Here is an 18,751-nt window from a genome sequence, read left to right as displayed (position 1 = left end):
GGAGTACTATTGTAATACAAACAATCCCTCCCTGAAGGGAGTTTAAGGGCCCTCTAAACAGGTCTGTGGGAGGTGACTCAGCCCCTGACACTGGGTGTGGTTCATCTACCATGTGTTCATAGGTGAAGTTCATAGCTAGGCTCCTTCCTCCAGGGAGGCCTCCTTGATTGCTCTGGTCCCATGGCTCGCGCTCTCTCCTGAGCACCCCTAGGTGCTGATGTCCCGAGCCCCACACTCCAGCCCTGAGTTGTCGAGGTGTGGGTGTCTGGTCTCTCTGATCAGCATGGGGGCTCCCTGAGGTCAGGGCCTCAGAATACTCGTTTCCCAAGCATGGCATTTCACGGTGGCACTGGTCATAGGGTGGGCTTGTAAGGGGTAGGGGGTTCAGGATAGAAACGCTGCCAGTTGGAAACCTTTCCTGTCCCTCACATCAACACCCCTCGGGGCCAAAGTTCTGTGGATTCTGTGTCGTTCTTTTCTTTTTCTGGAATCCACTGTTCTCCCACCCGTCCCTCCAGCCTCTCTAGGTGGTCTTGCCTGGACAGGCACGACAGCCTCCTCTCTCGCCTCCGTGTGTCTTCTCCTGCCCCCTGGACCATGTTGATTCCTGCTCAAAAGCATCAGTGGCTCTTTAGTGCTCTCAAGAATAAAGTCCAACTTTCTTGGCATGATAGCTAAGGCCCTCGACACCCAGGCGCCAGCCCGACTTTCCTCACCCGTCTCCAGCACCGTGTGTGGCAGCTGCTTTGCACTAACAGGCCTGGCACACACCCTCTTTGTGCAGATCCATCTCTGAAGCATCCTCCTCGTTCTCACCCACTGCTCACAGACAACCCCCTCCCTACCTTTCATGCCCTGACTCAATGCTACCTTCTGCCTGAAGCCGTCCCCGGCACCCTAGGTCTGAAGCAATCCCTTGTTGTTTTTCTCTAAAAAAATACCTTCTTTTTTCCTCCCTCCTGTATATCTTCCCATCTCTCCAAACATAGCTTTCACACTTTATTGCCCTTGAACTACAAAACACATACATTTTATATTATAATCCAGGACACACACATACGCACACCACTGAATCCGGTTTCAAAAAGCAAAATTTATCTTGACGACAGCTGCAATATTTTTCTTTCTCTTCCAATGTCTTTGATTCATGTCATAGACAAATGCTGGTCATGACTCACTAAACTGACTTCATAACCCGCTATTGTGCCACAATCCGTAGTTTGAAAAACTAAAGTCTATTTTAGAGCATTTGCCACAATTCACTATGAAATCCATCCCTTTGGACCTAATCCTTCTTTTCTTTGCAGCTGGACTTGAGCTCCCAGGGGACAGACAAGTAGGCAGAGACCACTGCAGTCACTGGATGCCCCCTCGGGATTAGCCATCAAATGCACGTGGGCCGAACAGAACTGACTCAGGTCTGCGGAACCCTGGAAAGCAGGGTCTGAGGTGTGGGATGTGGGGGTGGGAAGGGGCTTCGTTCCAGGGGCGCAGCCCTGTCTGGGGATGAGGTTCTGACTACAGACACCAGGCACAAAGGACTGGAAGACAGACATAACCCGCTCTTTAGGGGAGCCGTCTGCTGCAGCTAATGAGGGTGCCGAGCCCTCAGGCACAGCCTTTTATAGGAAAGAGTAAGAAAGAATCCCCCCCACCCCCGGGAGCCATGGCAGGACGGGCACAGAAAGTCCGAGGGCAGGTGGTCAGGCTGGAATTGCAGGGCTGGATGCAGAGAGGTGGGTGCCTGTTACCACAGCAACATAGGTGCCCTTGCCAAGGATCAATGCTGACGGTGTGTGGTGTGGCCTTCCAGGGGCATTAGGATCTGAACGATGCAGCAGGGTCTTCCCTTGCAGAGCTCTGTGGTCTGGGAAGCCCAGCGCCTATGCCCAGACTGGCAGGGGCTGTTGAAATCCCCCATTATAATGGGCTCTTCGTCTTTCAGATGCCCTAAGAGTCCCTGATTCAGGCAGTGACCTGGGGTGGTCCAGAAGCCTGGCTGCAAAATGGGAGCCTATATTCTCGAGGTAGTTATTTATGTCTCTGGATAGCTAGGTGACCATGGCTAAGTCTCTTCCCTCTTGGTCTCAGTTTCACCTCTCAGAAAAAGTAAATTGGTTCTTAATGATGCTATTGGCATTTCAGGTGGATCAATTCTTTGCTGCATGGGAATTCCCAATCTACTAAATGCCATTAGCACACCCAGGCCATTGTGAAAACCCCAAACACCCCTATATCACTTTCAAATGCTCCCTAGGTTGGCACTTCCATCTCTGATATTCCAACTGGGGAGACCTGGACCATGGGAGACAGGGACCACAAAGGACCTTCGTCAGCAGCAGTTCGGGAGAAAGAGTGCAAGAGGCAGGTTGGGCATGAAGGAGAGAATGGGTGGGATGTGGTGCAGGCACAGAAATGTGGTTGTTGGCTACCTGGACAGAAAATGACAAGAGGTGATGGAGAGAAGGTGATGGCAGAGAGGTGGGAGGGCCAGAAGCAGTACTTACTGAAGGAATGAGGTCACCGCACAACTTTCAGCACCGTGGACAGCAGAACACCGCCATTCCTCATCCCTCCCCGTCTCTGCAGGTGGGGGACCTTGGAGAGCTCCTAAGAACCAGCCTTCTCACCCGGGCATTCAGACCACGGCCCCAGGCCCAGCTCAAGGAGGCTGAGCTAATTCACGCCCCTCTCAAGGCCCAGCTTCAGCCCCAGGTCTTCCAGGTGGCTTCCATGACTGCTCCAGCTCCCCAAGGGTCCTGCTGCTCGCGTCTGCCTGGCTCATCCTGGGCTGGGATTGTTCTCTCACTGACCCCTGTAAAGGGGGTCACGCTTTCCCAACCAGCCCAGGGGCTCCCTGGAGCAAGAGTTTACTTTCTTCCGCACAAGACTGAGAGTGTCTAAGGGCAAAGGCTGGGTCGCCCTCATCTCTGGCCCTTTCTTAAGCACTGCACAGAGCTGAGCACACAGGGTCCTCAGGATGGACGGAAGGTTACTAGGAAACTCACTGGGGGTGAGAGGTTCAGAGCAGGCCAGAAGGACTGTCTGCCAGCTCAGACGCCCAGCCTCCACCAAGCTGCACAGCAAATACAAAACAGCTGCACATCCATGCAGGGAGCATCTAGGTCACACACAAAGCCTGCAGGTAAGCTGACCCTGCTGCCAGAGCTCCTAACACTGATGTCCAACCCCACGTGGAGGAGGATGTGTCAGTCTCAAACAGCAAACTCATGGGCAGCATCCTCCAGATTCCAGGTATGAAAGCCTTGACTGTTTCCAAGTTGGAAACTGAGTCAGCAGGTATCTCCAGAGGGGGAGGCAACTTCTATTGTATTTGGTCTGGTGGAACCCAGAGAGGAAGAGTGACATGGCCAGGGTCACTCAACAATGCAGAGGCAGAACAACATCATTCTCCCCAGGGGCACACTTCCCCATGGGAGATCCTGGAGTCAGTGTTCCTAGCAGGGAGAGGCTCCCTCTGCTACCCTGTGTTTTAGCAGATGCAGCCAGCTGTGTCACCTCTGCAGTGTCTTAGCCACATAGTGTCCAGATCCCCAGAAGAAAATGCCTTAGGGGCCAGACATCCCACCCTTACTGCCTGGAGTTGGGCTGCCCCAGATCCAGCCATCCTCTTCCTGTCTGGCTTGGGGCCTTGTTGGGAAATCTTTGACCTTGACTTTGAGTCACTTTCTTACCTTTCATGGGAAAAATCTCCCAGCAAATCTCACCTCCCAGTCTGGCCTCCACCGCCTGGACTAGATTGCCTCCCAGCCCCAGTTAGGATACCACTGGGGAAGTGAGGCCAGTGCTGGGGGCATCAGGGGTGTAGGCGTGGTGCCAACAGCACAGCCCCCCTGCGTTTTCCAAATGAAGTGCATCTCCCTGAGTTGACACTCCTGCATTGCTGGGATGCTACCGTAGGCTATTAGGGCTGACTGAGTCTGAGGCCCACCCTGCACATTTCTGTCCTGATCTGATCACAGAACATTGATGCGGGGGGAGCAGGCAGCTGGTGATGTCCGCCCAAGCTCACACCCAGCCTGACCTAGGAGGGCTGCTGGGTTGTGAGATTGGGAATCTACCATTGCCAAATCCAGTCATCAGGTGGGAAAGGGTCCTTGGGGCCATCTGCTTGTGACATCTGGGATGCAGGCCAGGGAATTTCTGTTCCATTTCTTCATTGCTTCAGTGTTGTGTGGACACTGCTCTCTGGGTCTCAATGTCCACGCTGGACCTCCAGAAACCTTCAGCTCCCTGCTTTCATGGGACTTTTTACTCATCAAGCTCTGCCATCCGTGAGTAGGTGTGGCAGGAGACAGTGGGGAAACTGAGTCATAGAGGCACCAAGCAGTTTAATGGAGACCACACGTGGGTGTGGTGGAACCCAGCTCACTGTGTGGGATCGCTGCCCACCCCAGCAGAGGTGCAGGGGGAGGAGGCACCTGCCCCATGCCCCAGCCTCTATTGTGCGGGGCTCCCTCCTTCCAGCCATCCCTTAGCAACGCTCAATGGGCTCGTCGCCATGACACCGGCCTGTGGCGGGAGGCGGGCATGAGGTGAACAGGGGACCCCTGAAGCAGAGGCTGCCATGGAACTGAGGTACATCAGGGGAAGGGGGCCACCAGAACTCGTCAAGCCACCCCTCCCACCTAGTGCAGATAAACTGAGGCCCAAATGGGTGAAAACCTGCTTGAAGTGAGAAAAGCAGTCAGTGGCATGGCCACACTTGGAACTGGCTCTCAGCCCATAGTTCCTGTGACCTGTGGGAGAAGACATCTCTGGCTGGCAGAATCCTGTGTCCTCCCGCCAACACCAGCAGCATCCCTTGGGGGCGCCAAGGGATTGCCTCTCTCTAGGGGCCTTGGGGACAGGACTTTCTCAGACTAGACAGACAGACAACCCCTTTCAAGACAATATCCAAAGGCCACAGCATTGGGGGGGCTTCAGAGACAACAGAAGGCCACACCCCCCTGGAATGAGGACAGCCATTCCCATCCCTGGTGCGGGCAGGGCTCTCCCACACCCAAGGACAGCACTGCCCCTCCTTCCAGGCCCCTTCTACTCCCCTTCCCTCCTGCCCCCTTGCTGACAGTACCCTGGCTGCCGCAGGAAGCTTGCCATGGCCCCATGATGTCAGTATATTCTCTGTCCCCTTCACACGGATAAGAAAACTAAGACTTGGATGAGGAGGGCCCGCCAGTCACTCAGTGAATCATGGCAAAGCGGGGACTTGTATCCAGCCCTGCGGAGTCAGGGCCCAGGCTCCTCCCACTCTCCCTCCCGCCACCCCCCCACCCTGCAGGGCTGTGAAGGGGGCTGCCTGCCCAGCGCTGGAGCACCTGGTTGGAGGGTGGGGGGCAGCAGGGCCCGGGTGACTGCACTTGGGGCCCAGCCAAGAAGAAACCCTTTGGGGAGCTCCCTGAAGGTCACTGGGGCTGGGGCTCCTCCTTCGGTAGATCTTTAGGGCTCCAGACTCTGCTGCCATTGCTGGTGGGTGGGGAGTGGACAGGGAAGGACACTGTGGCCTCTGACTTAATGAGCAGGAGGGAGGAGAGGGGAAGGACAAGGTGAAGGTCCTCAGCCAGCCCTGGGTCTAGACTTAGATGGTACATCCGCAAAGGCAAGCGGTATCCTTCCGGGGTATTCTGGCCTGCACCACCGGCTATGGACAAGCAGCCGGGGTCTCTAAAGCCAGCAGAACGGAAGCCTGCGCCCTGGTCTGGGGTGTGGGGCCTCTGTGGGCTGCCTTCTGCTGCCCTTCATCTGCCCTCCTCCCCACTCCGCTCCCCCCTCCCTGCCATCGGACACATCACACACCATTGGCCCAGTTCTTCCAGGTGCTGTTCAACATCACTTTCTCTATGAAGTCTCCCCTACTCTCAGAATCAATTCCTGTCTAGAACGGCAGCCCCTGGAAGGCAGGCTCAGGTCTTCCACATCTCCGAGGAGCTCGTCTCTAAGCTCCGCAATGCTTTCTGGGGGAAAGGGAGACACAGCCACAATGCCACTAAGAGGGGAGCCTGAACTAGACCATGAGTGGCTGGAGGATTCCTGGGGAGGGAGGGGAGATCAAGAGGCCAGACTAGACTTCATGGTCCTCCGCCGCCTGGGCCCACCCATGCAGAGGTGGATGAAAGCTAGAGCCTGGGCCAGGAGCTCCCGGAGCCAGCAGGCCTGTCAGGGCCCACGCTTGCTGTGGGTCCCTGGGCAGGTGTCTTTCTCTTTCTGAGCCAGTCACTTCTTATCCTTACTTAGCAGGGGAGAAGAGGGGAGGGCTGGACGCAGAGCACAGAGGGCTGCCGGGCAGCTCTGGGGTGTGTGGGTGGCCCGAAGGGCATCCGCTTCTGTTCTCTCTCTCTTCCTTCCTTCCTTCTTCTAGCCAAACCTTCCATGTTGGCCGTGCCTGGCCCACCTTCCCTCTCCCCCAGCAGGGAAACAGGTCTCACACCAGGGCAACGTCTGCCCTTGGGAAATGGAATACAGCCAGGGTGGAATCAGGTGTCACCAGGGACTGAGAATACAGACCTGAGATTCTAGATACACAGGTCCACGCCCTCAACCTAGAGGGCAGGCCTACCTGGGGTCCTCCCTGAGGCTCGAACCCCTGCACTGAGCGTGTCCTCAACACGCATGACACCTGCACTGCTCCAAGACCTTCAAGGTCCTCCCCCACCCCTCCAGGAAGCCTGCCAGGAATGCCCCAGTGCCCACCAAGCCCCCTTCCCCATCTCTGACTGTCCACTTGTGCGAGCCTGATCTCTCAGCAGCCAGGGGCTCCCTGAGGGCAGGGCTCAACCTTCCTTCTCACCCCCGCCCCGAAGAGGGGATTCCTGCATAAGCAGGCAGACCCCATGGGAGAGCCCTCTGGCTGGAGACCACTCAGCGTATGTGTTTCCATTTTAACACAACCAAGGCTTCCGCATGTCTCTGGAATGGGGTTCTGGGAAGTGGGACCCGCACTCCTGCCCCCACAGGCAGGTTATGTGGGGTATCCCTTCTTCCCCTGTGCTGGCAGATGCCTCACTGCAGATGGGCGGGTTGTCCCCAGCGGGACACAGTGGACGCCTGAGCTCAAGGAGGCTGGGGCTGAGCCACGCGGTGCTCAGTGGCCCTGCAGGAGGGAAATGGACCACGTCAAGGACAGAGGCAGCAGGACCCTCCTTTGCAGCCGAAAGGACCACAGGGACAGGCAGGAGGAGGGGCCAGAGTAGGGCAGATAGAAGGAGGGACAGGAGCAGGAAGACAGAGGATTCAGGAATGGAGGGAGGGAGGTAGAGGGGGGAATGGAGATGGGGAGGGAGAGACGGAGGGAGAGAGTCGGAAAGGAAAGATGGGGGGACAGAGAGAAAACGAGAAAGATACAGATACATATACACAGAAAGACAGAGAGAAAATACCCCCAGAGACAGACAGAACCACATACAGAGGGAAAAAGACACAGACAGGGAGACAACAGGAGACCCAGAGAAAGACGCGCACAGAGATGGCTCAGAGGAGTGCCTGTGGAATGCGGGGAGGTGGGAGGAAAGCGGAATACAAGTGCCCCCCTCTGGCCAAATTGCTGGTGGGCTAACATACTTCCCTTCTCCTCATCAACAGGGATGAGATTTGCCCCAGATTAAACTGTGCATGGACATTTAGGATTGTTTCTGGCCATCCAGGATCTGAACCTGGGCTTGGGAACCTGTGGGGAGATAGAGGCTACTTCCCCCCTTAGAGCCGAAAAGCCAGATTCTCGCCTTCCCAGGCTGCCTTGCAGCCAGAGCTCGACACGGCCCCCACCCACCAGCTGCACCTACCCGAGGGAAGTAGTAAACTGGGGACCCACAAAGTGGGGACGGGGAGAAGACCTCTCCAGGGACAACTGCAGGGAACTTAAGACCCCAGGGCAGTGGTGGCAGTGAAGCTGTGGCCCATCTGGTGGCCAGGGCTGGTGGCATTGGCAGGGCCGTGCAGGAAGAGTGGGGGTTCCCTCGCTGGGCCAGCTCTGCCCCATGTTCTTGGCTGGGGGCCCCAAGTCTGGCTCTCCAGTCCATGCGGTGATCCCATACGCTCCCCAATGTCCTTTTAACAGAGGTCTTCTCTGCCGAACCCAGCGGAGTTGCTGTCTGAGAGGCAGCAGAGCCTGAACTTGAGTCCTTGTTCTGTTACAAGTCAAGTCACTTAACTGCTTTGTGCGTCAGATTCCCCATGTGTAACATGAGGATAATACTATGTCACTGTCATTAGATGGGTGTAAGGATTAAATGAGTTTAAACAACAGTGCAAACACGTGGAAGCCTGGCCGCTGAGGTGCCAGCACGGGTTGTGTGGAGAACACTAGAGGATACTCGGACACATGGGTGCTTAACTGGGTTCTGCCATGGACTAGCATGTGTGACTGTGCACAAGGTCCTTCCCTTCCCTTGGCCACTGCTGCATCTGGAAATAGCTCTGGGTGAGACGAATCAAGGCTCGGACCCAGCCTCCCAAACTTGCTCCCTGTGGCTGTTCACTAACCCCACATTGAGACCCCTAAATGCCTTATCTCCACCCACGGTGCTCTGCTGGGCTTCTCCCCACCCCGCCTGGACATCTGCCTGCAGGTGTCCTTCCGTTCCTCAAAGCCAACCCATCCCCGACTGTGCTCCACAGTGTCCCGTGCGCCTGGTATCCTCCCTGGCTCCTCTTCCACCAGATCGGGTTGGGTCAAGTTCAGATGTGCACAGCGGCACTTGCATCCCCGCCCTCCTTTGCTCCCAGCCTCCCTCCACCTGGGCTGTGCAGCAGCCTCCTCACTGCTGCTCTCCCTCCAGGGGACTGGGTGCGCCCAAAGCTGAGCTCCTCTGCCCACAATCTCACACCACAGTGAAGCACAGTGAAGCCACCTCCTTAACACCCTGCATCATCTGACCTCCACCCCAGTCTCCGGCTTCATTGTTTCTTTTTCCCACTCCCTGTGCAGCAAACAACACTCACTTGTCCCAAGGCACACAGCCCCACCCGTCTGTACACCTCTGCTCTCTTTCCCCTCCGCCTGGAACAACCCCCCAATACCTATTACACACTCAGCTGCTAAAATCCAGCCTGTCCCCAGAAGTCCAGCTCAGAGGGCTACGTCCTCCCTGATCCTCCAGGCTGGAGGCACGAGTTTTCTTTCTGTCCCTCAAAGCCTTCCTCACCATGTCTCTTGTGGAGGCAGCATTGCCCCACGGTGGAGTGAGGGCTGTGGATTCTCCTGTCTGCACTGAGGCATGGGAGCTGATCAGAACCCGGAACAATATTATGTGTGTGGGCCTCAGTGTTCTCGTCTGCAATATGGGCATAAAAGCAGTATCTTGGAGGGTGTGCGGATGACTGAGACTGTGGCTGCATGGCGCCATGGATGCAAAGCTCTCTTGGTGGTAGCTGGCACCTGGAAAGTGATCAACTTGACAGTTTTATGGCAGATTCTCTGTGATCGGCTGATTTGAAAGATCACAGAGACTAATGCCCAAGCTGCTACTCCCACCCAAGCAATTCCTGCCCTCTAAGGAATGAGGTTTCAGTGGGGATTTGGGCAGGGGAGGAGCTGGACTCTTCCTCTTCTTCCTACTCTTCCCCTAGGCTTCTCACGGGAGTCCCTTTCCCCCTGTGTCCTTCTCTCTAAAGGAAGGATCCCATTGAAAAGGCAAACAGGGGAGGAGGAAGCAGCATTTGTGAAGAAAGGGGAGGAGGGAAATGACTCTCAAATCTCACATTTCCATGGCCATTGGCAGCCTCTGCTCTGCCCACCTGGGCTGGCCTCAGCCCCAGGTACTGGTTAACGGCAGCGGTCCCCGCCCCCACACGCTCCCCTGTCCCCAGCAGTTACAGGGCAGGCAGCACTTCTGTCCAAATGAAGAAAAGTGTTCATTAGGTACCAGGGGCTAACTGGCATCACATTTACCAGCCTCAGTGGTGCCCTGACCTTTTTTCAGCTTCTCATTTAGCATGATTGATATGAGCAGTCGGGCACGTGCGGCCCCACCGCCTTTGGGAAGTCTTTCCTGTGCCCCTGTTCCCATAGTCCTCTTGCTTCCCCCAGCAGGGCATTTATCACTATTCTTTTTGCCTGGGGCAATTTTGAGGGCCTCAGGACAGTGCCAGTGCAGTGGCTGGCACACAGTAGGTGTTCAATAAATTGAATAATACTGTGCTTAGCTGGGCTGTGAAGAAGAGATCCAGGCCCTGCCCCAGGCAGGGGTGGGGTGTCCACGTTGGCTCGTGGTCCCTGGGCTTCACCCTGGATGGCCTTTAATTCTGGATCCCATCTGATTCAGGCACACTGATCTCCATTGCCCCACCCCACACAGCTCACAGAATCCTAAAAATACAGTTGTAAAATGTCAGGACTAGGAAGGCACAGGGAAGTCATTCCTTCCACTTGCATACCTCCTGGGCGGGGACTTTGCTTCCTTCCAGGGAGACCTGTGAGCCGTTTTAATCGTGGAGAGGAGGTGTGTCCTCAGACTAGCAGAAACCTTCCTCAGTCCTACCTCCACCAGCCCCTTCCGTGAGAGGCACCTCTGCTGCTGGACTCCGCGGAGCACGGCTGCTCCCCGGGCCCAGGAGAGCCCTCCGCTGGTGCAGCCAGGGGAGCGCCGCTCGCGTCAGACGCAGGCACCGCTGTCTTGCCTTCTAGCCATCTCTCACCGTCAAGGCCTCAGCTTCTGAGAGCTTGGACAGGCAGGCTCGTGCGCGTGTGTGTATGGGTGGTGATGGTGTAGCTGGGATACCATTCAGACACAGACACGCAGAGAAGGCTGGTTAGGCAGTTTCCAGGATGAGGGGCTTCAGATACAGGGTCTCTTAAGGCGCTCTGCTGGTGGGGTAGGGCTGGAGATGTGAGGGGGTTCAGGGTGGGCCAGTGATTGCTGCACCCACAGCCTCTCACAGACCAAACGCCTGGCTCCCACCAGACCTTCCACAAGGCACAGACATAGGCGCCTACACACACACACACACACACACACACACCGTACTGAACAACCTACCCTGGAGGCTGCCCTTTTCCCCAGAGAGTGCCAAGCCAGTCTGTGATTTGCCAGGAGGTAGGAAGGTGCAGGCTGTTCTCCCTGGGAGGGGGGAGGTGGTCCTGCGTCAAACTCCACTCATTACCTGGGGCGCAGAGGTAATGCTGCCCTGGCCCCTGACTCACTGCCCAGCGGGCCAGCCGCAGGACATCCGGTTAGGGAAGAGACAACACCCCATACCCTCTGATTCCCCAGCGTCTCTGCCCTGCGTGCCCCTGCCCCAACATATGCGCTCACCCCATCTTTCCTGCTCTCCTCTCCTCTCCTCTCCTTTGGTCTCCGGCAGTCAAGAGCCTGATCTCCCTAGGGGGTTGGACACTTAGCATATCTGTCTGAGCTGGGGTGGGGGAAGCATTGTCTAAACAAAGAGAGGAAGCCCTAAGGGAACTTCAGGCACCCAGAGCATACACTGCGGGAGAGAGGTTTACCCTCAGGGGAGGAAGTATTTCCTTCTCCCTTTTTTGCGCTCCAACAGCAAGGAGCAGGGGGGTTGTGGGCAAATCACTGCCTTACTGAGGTTATAGGCTCTGTTGGGGGTAGGGGCAGAAGGCGCTTCCCAGCATTATAAGGGGTCCTTAACGGCAGTGGCAAGACGGTACCGCGGGCCCTCAGCAGGTCTCTGACGCTGGGTCTGGAACCCAGCCCGCTCTCTAAACCGCCTTCCTGGGAAGCTGGCGTAGAGCCGCTGGCGAGGGCGGGGGCTGGGGGGCACTCACGGGTCGTGTTGTATTTGACGCCGTTGAAGTACTCCGGGCACGGCCTCTCCACGAGGGCTCCGGCCGCGCTCTGGGGCCAGCACGTCCCGATCTGGTCCAAGGTCGTGTTGCAGTAGGAATAGGGACCTGGCGACGGGAGAGAGCAGAGCGGGGCTCAGAGGGGTCGCCGGGGGCGTGGGGCGCCGCGGGACGAGGTGCGCAGGGCGCTCGGAGCGCGGGGTCGGGGCGCACGGAGCGCGCAAGGGAAGGAGCCCCGGCCAGCTCTGTCGGCTCGCCTGCCGCCTACCCTCGGGGTCCGGGGGCGGCCCCCAGCCGTCCAGGAGCAGCTCTTCGGCCAGAGCCAGGCTGCAGTTGGCCTCTAGCAGGCTGTGGAGCAGTGCCGCGTCCATCGCGCCCCGGAGCCGCGCGCGGAGAGGCAGAGGGAGTGCGCGCCCCGCGTGGCTGCGAGGGAGTGGCTGCGAGAGTGAGCGACCGGGACGGCGCGGGGTTCTGGCTCCTGCCGGCCCAGTCCCGACCTGCCGGGCAGCCCCCGGGCACCGCGCCGGATCCCAGAGCTGTCAAGTCGGGACCTTCCCGGAGAGAAGCTGCCGAGCGCACTGAGCTGCGGGTCCACCCGCTCCGCCGCGGCCAATGGCGCCGCCAGGGGGCGGGGCCGGCGGCTCCTCCGCGCGGGGCTCGGTCTCCAGCCTCCCGGCCCCCAGCCCTGCCCAGAGCCCGCCTGCTCAGGTCTCGGCTCTGTTCCACCCGCGAGGTCCAGAGGAAGGCGGTGGGCCCGGAGTGACGGAGTGCCTGCCCCATCCGAGGTCACGGGCACCCGGGCTGCAGGGGGCAGCACAGCGCGCCCTCCCTTTGGCCCGCCCCAGGAGCCCCCTGCGGCCTCCCTAACTGAGGGACAGCTGTTAGCGAAAGTTGGGTCTCCCTGAATGACGACACTGGAGGGAGGCAGGGCACCGAGAGTCACCGGCAGATGTGCGCACTTAGAAAAGCCCGTGTAGCCTGGGGAAGGAATGGACTGGGGAGGCCACGGCAGTCTAAGGAGATCAAGTGTCCTGAACGGGCTGAAGACCCGCAGCAGGCATGGGCGCTGGGATGGAGAGAGATTTCGGAGGGAAAACCAGACCGGTGAGGGGAGACTGGGGAGGGAGTGGTGGGTGGCTTTGAGCAGGAGCCAGGTGCTGACATCAGATCTCCCACTTGGGGTGACGTGGGGGAATGGCATTGCCGTTTAACGAAATGGGGGAAGTTTTGGGGAGAAACCGGTTGAAATTATCTGGAAGGCTTTAAACACCCAGGTCTTAGTGCCCTGGGCACAGAAAGAATAAAGTAAGAAATGAGAATGTGTCGCTCTCTGCCAGGCTTGGGCAGGGCCACCTGATGCTGGTTTCCACTCCATTAGAGGGGAAAAACAATCAGGCCCCACAGTAGGTGTGGAGGAGCTGAAAACCTTTATGGGGAGTTTGCTCAGGCCCCCTCAGGACCCGCCTGCTTGGTCATTTGCTGCGGGTGCACCCTCAGAATGCCTAGGGTGGGCTGCTGCCCATGCTTGCTGAGTGGGGGACTCGGGCTCAGGGCACAGGATGCTCCATCTCAGGCTGGGATCTGGTCCTGTCTCTGTCTCCACTCTCCCTGCCATGTTACCCCAGGCTGTACACTTGCCCTCTCTTCTGGGGCTTTCCCTGTCAGTGAAATGTCCTCCAAAGCCCCTCCCAGCTCCGAGAGTCACTGGTTCTGAGTCCTGGATGCAAAGCCTGGGGAGGACGTATGTGTGTGTGTATGTTGTGAGTTTCTATCTTTAGAGGACAGGGGGAGCTGGGACCCAGTTCCAGGACCCTGTCCTGCACCCCCGCCAGCCTCCACTGAAACCAAAGCTCCCAGGGATGGCTGAAACCACCCTGAATTATTACCCTGCCCTGAGCAAGGAGAAGTGAAGAGGAAGGCCAGGCTGCCTTTGTGTGCTCCAGTCTCAACAGCCTCCATATTAATGCTGCTGTCACTGCCCAGGCAAAGCGAGTGAGACAGCGAGCGGAAGAGTGAGAGAGCGGTAAGACCAGGGCTGAGCTCTGGAATGTCTCCAGGGCCTGCTGACTGGCAGGTACACGGTACAGAGCAGCCAGCCAGGTCTGCCCTCTGCCTCCTGAACGGGCACTGAGAGCCCCCGGCTCTGCTCTGGGCAGCTGCAGAGGCAGCGTCCCTTGGTCTTTATAATACCCAGTGCCAGAGCAGAGGAGAATAGTTAGGTCCCAACCCCAGCCCTAGGCGGAGTCCTGCCCAGCAGGGTCCCACACAGGCCAGACTGTGTCTGGCTGTCTGGGTCAGCCCACGTCTTCACCGGGAAATGAGCTCCTTCATGTACCAAGGAGGGCCCTGCTCACACCTCATCACAGCACGGGGAGAGGGAGAAATCAAGCCAAGTTAAGTTATTAACTTTTCTCACTGCCAGAGCCACTGCCTAGGGCAGCGGTCCCCAACATTTTCGGCATCAGGGAGCAGTTTCATAGAAGACAATTTTTCTACAGATGGGGAGAGGGTGGGGGTGAAGCTGGGAGGGGAGGGGGAAATGGGAGGCAGAGGGGGGTGGAATGTGAGGTGGACGGGGGAGGCAGAGCCCAGGCAGTGATGCACGGCCCTGTTTTCCTAGCAGGCCACGGACTGGTTCCGGGCCATGGCCTGGGGGTTGGGGACAGGAGGCCTAGGGGATGCAGCTATCTCAGAAGATGGTGAGCACCTAGTGACTGGAGGCCAAGGACTTCTCATCTCACACGCAGAGCTCTGCAGAGCAGAGGGTTGGCCTGGGAGGCCCGGATTGCTTTTAGCTGGGAGAACACGTAACGGAGGTTTCTCTGGGAGGTGACCATTTTGGTGGCAGAGCCCAAAGGCCATTCTGTATCCTGAATGGTCAGCTGGGGCCTGAGTACAGACCCACAGACCCAAGGTCCCCTGGTTTCCAGGATGAGGGGCATTTCTTCATGGGTCTTCTTATTACAGGCACAGTTGTCTGTTATTCTAGACGTGATGGAGAGAAAATTAGAAAAGGCAGCAGTTTTGGAACAAATTGATTTTACAGCTCACTTTAATGTTTGCGAAAAGGTAAATGAGGAAGAAATGAGGACGCACCAAAACTTTCCTCAATTAGATTAAACCCAACTACAAATAAACAAGATGGGCCTTTTTGCTAACTGAAGAGGCAGAGGTAGATGGGAGACCCCTGGGAGGGAGGTGGGTCCCCAGGGCTGCAGGCCAGCCCTGTCCCAGACTGAGGCCAGGCATGGGGGGAGAAGTATTTGGGACAGTCTGTGTGTCCGTAGGCTGGTGGGGACAGGTTGGGAAATAAGTTCAGGGAAGTGTGACAGGTGCTGCCGAAGACCCCCGTGTGTCATGAGCAGCACGGGGTGAGGCAGGTACTTTAGTGCCGTGCGTCCCACCCCAAGCCCACCTCCAATGTTGGCCATGGTGGCCGTGGGTGGTTCCAGGCCCGCTCAGACACAGCTCTTGCACAGCCTAATACATGGCATCAAATGGGCATGCGGGCACGACAGAATCACACAGCCCTAGTCCCGCATCGTCACCACATCACACGCATTCTCTCTCTCATTCGTCCCCTACCGCTCAAGTGTCAGCTGGAAAACAGGACTCAAGGGGAAAAGTGTGTCTTTGCATCTCTAAGGGGCTGCCCTGGGTTAGGCTACGTAGTCCAGGGGTCTGTGCAGGCGGAGCTGGGAGAGTTGTGGGGTTTCCCGGGAGTTACAGTGGGGCTGCTGAGGGCGTGTGGGCTCGGGGAGGGCCTGAAAGTGCCCCACTCTCACCCTGCGGCACCAGGGACAGGCTCCCTGGCCAGTCATCCCCTCCCCACCCTACCCTGTTCCACCTAGGACACAGGATGTGGCCCGGTGTCCTCATGTCGAACCATGGGACTAGGCTGGGGGGCTGGAGAGGGCCTTCAGTGGCCATGCAATCCCGCACTCTCACGTTACGGATGGGCAGTGGATGCCAGAGAAGGAAAAGCAACTTCCCCCTCCCACCTCTCCCAGGCCATCCTCATCTCTGCAGCAGCCCAGCTGGGTTATTGTCTGCTCCTCACGGTGGGGACAACAACGCTTTACAATTATGATCATGTCACTCTTCCTTATAAGAGTGGCCTCAGAAAGAAGCCCAGCTCTTTCACACTGCAAAGAAGGTTCTTCATGATCGTCCATCCCCTGTCCTCGCCCTCCAGAGCAGCTCGTCACTCCTGTTCCCGTGCTCCACCTCTGCACCTGCACGTGCTTTTCCCGCCGCAGGGAATGCCTGAGCAGCGCCACCCTCACCCCGCACACACGCAGCCCTGCTGCTGCTCCTCCTCGGCGCCCCATCTGCTGGGGGCTGGCCTATGTCACACCAAGGTTGCTGGGTTTTCCATTGTCTTCGCTACCAGCCTGTGACTCCCCAGGGACAGGGCCAGTCCTGTTCACTAACCCGTCCCCATCCCCAGCACCCATTGGAATGCTCCAGGCTTGGGCTCAGCAAGTCACTATGAAAGGACAAATGCCCTGGCAGCAGGGCTGGGGAAAGCCAGGTCCCTGTCTCCTGGGCCAAGTTTCTCTTGCCACTTGCCTGGCCCTGGTGTGTGTGTGTGTGTGTGTGTGTGTGCGCGTGTGTGTGTGTGCTGGACTGGAGAGTTATTTCAAGGGGTCTCCCATTCAGATCCTTCTATTGTCTAAGGACAGAATAAATCATATGCCTCACACTGTATGCCCTATTATTTCTCAAATATACGTGGGGGCTCTGTAATGAATAAGACAGAAATAATCTATTTAAAGCCTGCCTGAAGTCATAATCGCTCTCACGATTGTGTGTGTTTTTCCTTTATTTGCACCTCAGGGGCACACAACGGAATTGATCATCATCTTTGACACATAACTCTTTGTCATCATTAGCTCATGCACAGCCTAACTTTGTTTTATTTTCATCTTTTCTTTTACAGAAGTTTGTATGTAGTGGTAAATGTAATTTACTACTCAGTCGGAAAAACTAGATCGTTACCAATCGTGTATGTATTTATTTCTATACTCCTTCCCCAGAGGAAATATTCCCTTGAATATTGCATTTGTCATTATCTTGCTCTTATTTTTTTCAGTTTTTTCACAGGTATACATATCTAAACAATTAGTGTTTAGTTTTCCTTGGTTTTGAATTTTATGTTAGTCATTATGCACTTTCGCAATCAGGGGACACTAAAAAGGGGACACTACCACGTGGGGACTTGGGAAACAATTTCTGAAGGCCAAGGGGCTTTCTAACAGCCTCTCCATCCACCACGGCGGCCCGGTTAATGAAGGATGATGCGTCCCCACGGTGGCTGCTAGGCAATGTCACCAGCGATGTGGTGGATGAGTATTTAATGACACGAGGAAATGTTCACACTGAGTCTTAAGAGGAGAAAGCGGGTTACAAAACTGTGGACACAGTATCATCCCAGTTTGGTAAAAAAATAAAAATGACAAAACAAAAAACCGACCATGCAGCTCAATAGATCCATAAACTCCTGGACGACATAAGATATTATAAAAATTCCTGGGTTGTAGGAGAATGAGCACCTATTTTCTTTGCTTTAAAAAATTTTTGTCCAAAATTTTATATAAATCATATGGAACCCTTTTGTAAACAGATGCATGCAATTAGAAGTTGCGTTTGGAGACCTGGGACCCTACCCACTGGACCCAGAGGCGGTGGGAGGGAGCACCATTTGCCAAGAAACAGGGAAGGGTCTGTGCCGGCTGGTAGACGGCAGGGGGAGAGGAGGGCAGGGAGGAGGCAGGGGGTCCGCTGACGAGCCAGGGTTGCTGCTGAGGGCAGACAGTCTGGTGGGGGCTGGGTCTGTGCTGGGGGTCCCTGTGGTCTCTTGTTCAAAGCTTCACAGTAAGCCCTCCAGGTAGACTTAGACCCATTTTTAACAGATGAGGAAACTGTCAGATGGTGTTATGGGCTGAATTGTCTCCCCCTACAATTCATGCATTGAAGTCCTAACCTCCAATATCTCAGAATGTGGCTTGTTTGGGTTTAGGGTCTCTGAAGAGGCGATGAAAGCAAAATTAAGGTAATTGGATTAGTGGGCCCTGATCCAATAAGTGTCTTTCTAAGAAGAGGAGATGAGGACACACTCAGAGAGAAGAGGGCCATCCGCAAGCCCAGGAGAGAGGCTCAGAAGGAACCCATCCTGCCGACACCTGGATCTTGGACGTAAAGCCTCCAGGATGGTGAGAAAATACATTTCTGTGGCTTACACCACACAGTCTATGGTCCTTAGTTACAGCAGCCCCAGGAAACTAATACCCATGGGTTAGGTGACTCGTCCAGGGTCACTCGGCCACTAGGTGGAGGAGCTGAGATCCAGACTGGGGTCTCTGTGACCCCAGCACCTGAGCTTTGGCCCACCCCACCATAAGGGGTGGCAGAGGCTTTCTCTCCAGTGCCTGACTCGGGCGGCTGGATGCCAGCACCCTTACCTCCTGGTACCCTGGCAGCGGCCCCAGGCCCAGTGAGGGTTCCTCTCCCCACTCCCCACCTGCCACCCCCCAGGTGGATGCAGACCTGGGGAGGCCAGGACACCGGGTGGGGCCCTGGAGACCTCTCTCTGGTGTCCCTGAGAGTCCAGGGCTCTTGGCAGCTCTGTACGGCTGCCTCTGACTCTGAATCAGCTGCTGGGAAACTCTGATGGTCAGGGCTGGGCTACTGCTTTGCAGGTCCTTCTCAGGAGGTGACACCTGTAGCCACGGCAACCGGAGACTGTTTCACACCTTCTGCTGGTCTCCCCAAGTTTGAAAGCAGAGGGGTCGCCCCCTCCTTGGACTCCTGACTTCCTTAGAGTAGCGATGCAGGGAACTGGGAGGGGGAGGCAGGCTCCCAGCCACGCCCTTCATCATCAGGGGCGAGCCTGAGCCTTGAATGGGGAAGGGGCCTGCCCAGGGACCCCCAGCAAGGCAGAAACCAAAGCAGGACGAGAAGCCAGTGCTCCATCCACCACCC

The 18,751-nt window shown here is 56.6% G+C and overlaps 1 protein-coding gene across 5 annotated transcripts in view; it reads right to left on the bottom strand.

Annotated features, from left to right (window-relative positions):
- CRHR2 (corticotropin releasing hormone receptor 2) overlaps positions 1 to 18,751 on the bottom strand; it is a 43,104-nt gene that overhangs the window by 14,567 nt on the left and 9,786 nt on the right. For 3 of the 5 annotated variants that reach the window (XM_069461785.1, XM_069461788.1, XM_069461789.1), the window contains exons 1-2: positions 12,036 to 12,312; positions 11,750 to 11,875 (exon numbers count right to left, since the gene is read on the bottom strand). In XM_069461785.1, coding sequence (XP_069317886.1) covers positions 11,750 to 11,875; positions 12,036 to 12,138 — 229 coding nt within the window. In that variant the 5' untranslated portion in view covers positions 12,139 to 12,312. Of the gene's footprint in view, positions 1 to 11,749; positions 11,876 to 12,035; positions 12,313 to 18,751 lie in introns of those variants that run through there. The other 2 variants (XM_069461786.1, XM_069461787.1) reach the window with 1 other exon arrangement.

Source organism: Eulemur rufifrons, chromosome 29 (genome assembly GCF_041146395.1).
Source record: "Eulemur rufifrons isolate Redbay chromosome 29, OSU_ERuf_1, whole genome shotgun sequence".
Classification (NCBI taxonomy): Eukaryota; Metazoa; Chordata; class Mammalia; order Primates; family Lemuridae; genus Eulemur; species Eulemur rufifrons.
The sequence above is the reverse complement of the archived record's forward strand: the minus strand, read 5'-3'. Positions and strand labels throughout refer to the sequence as shown.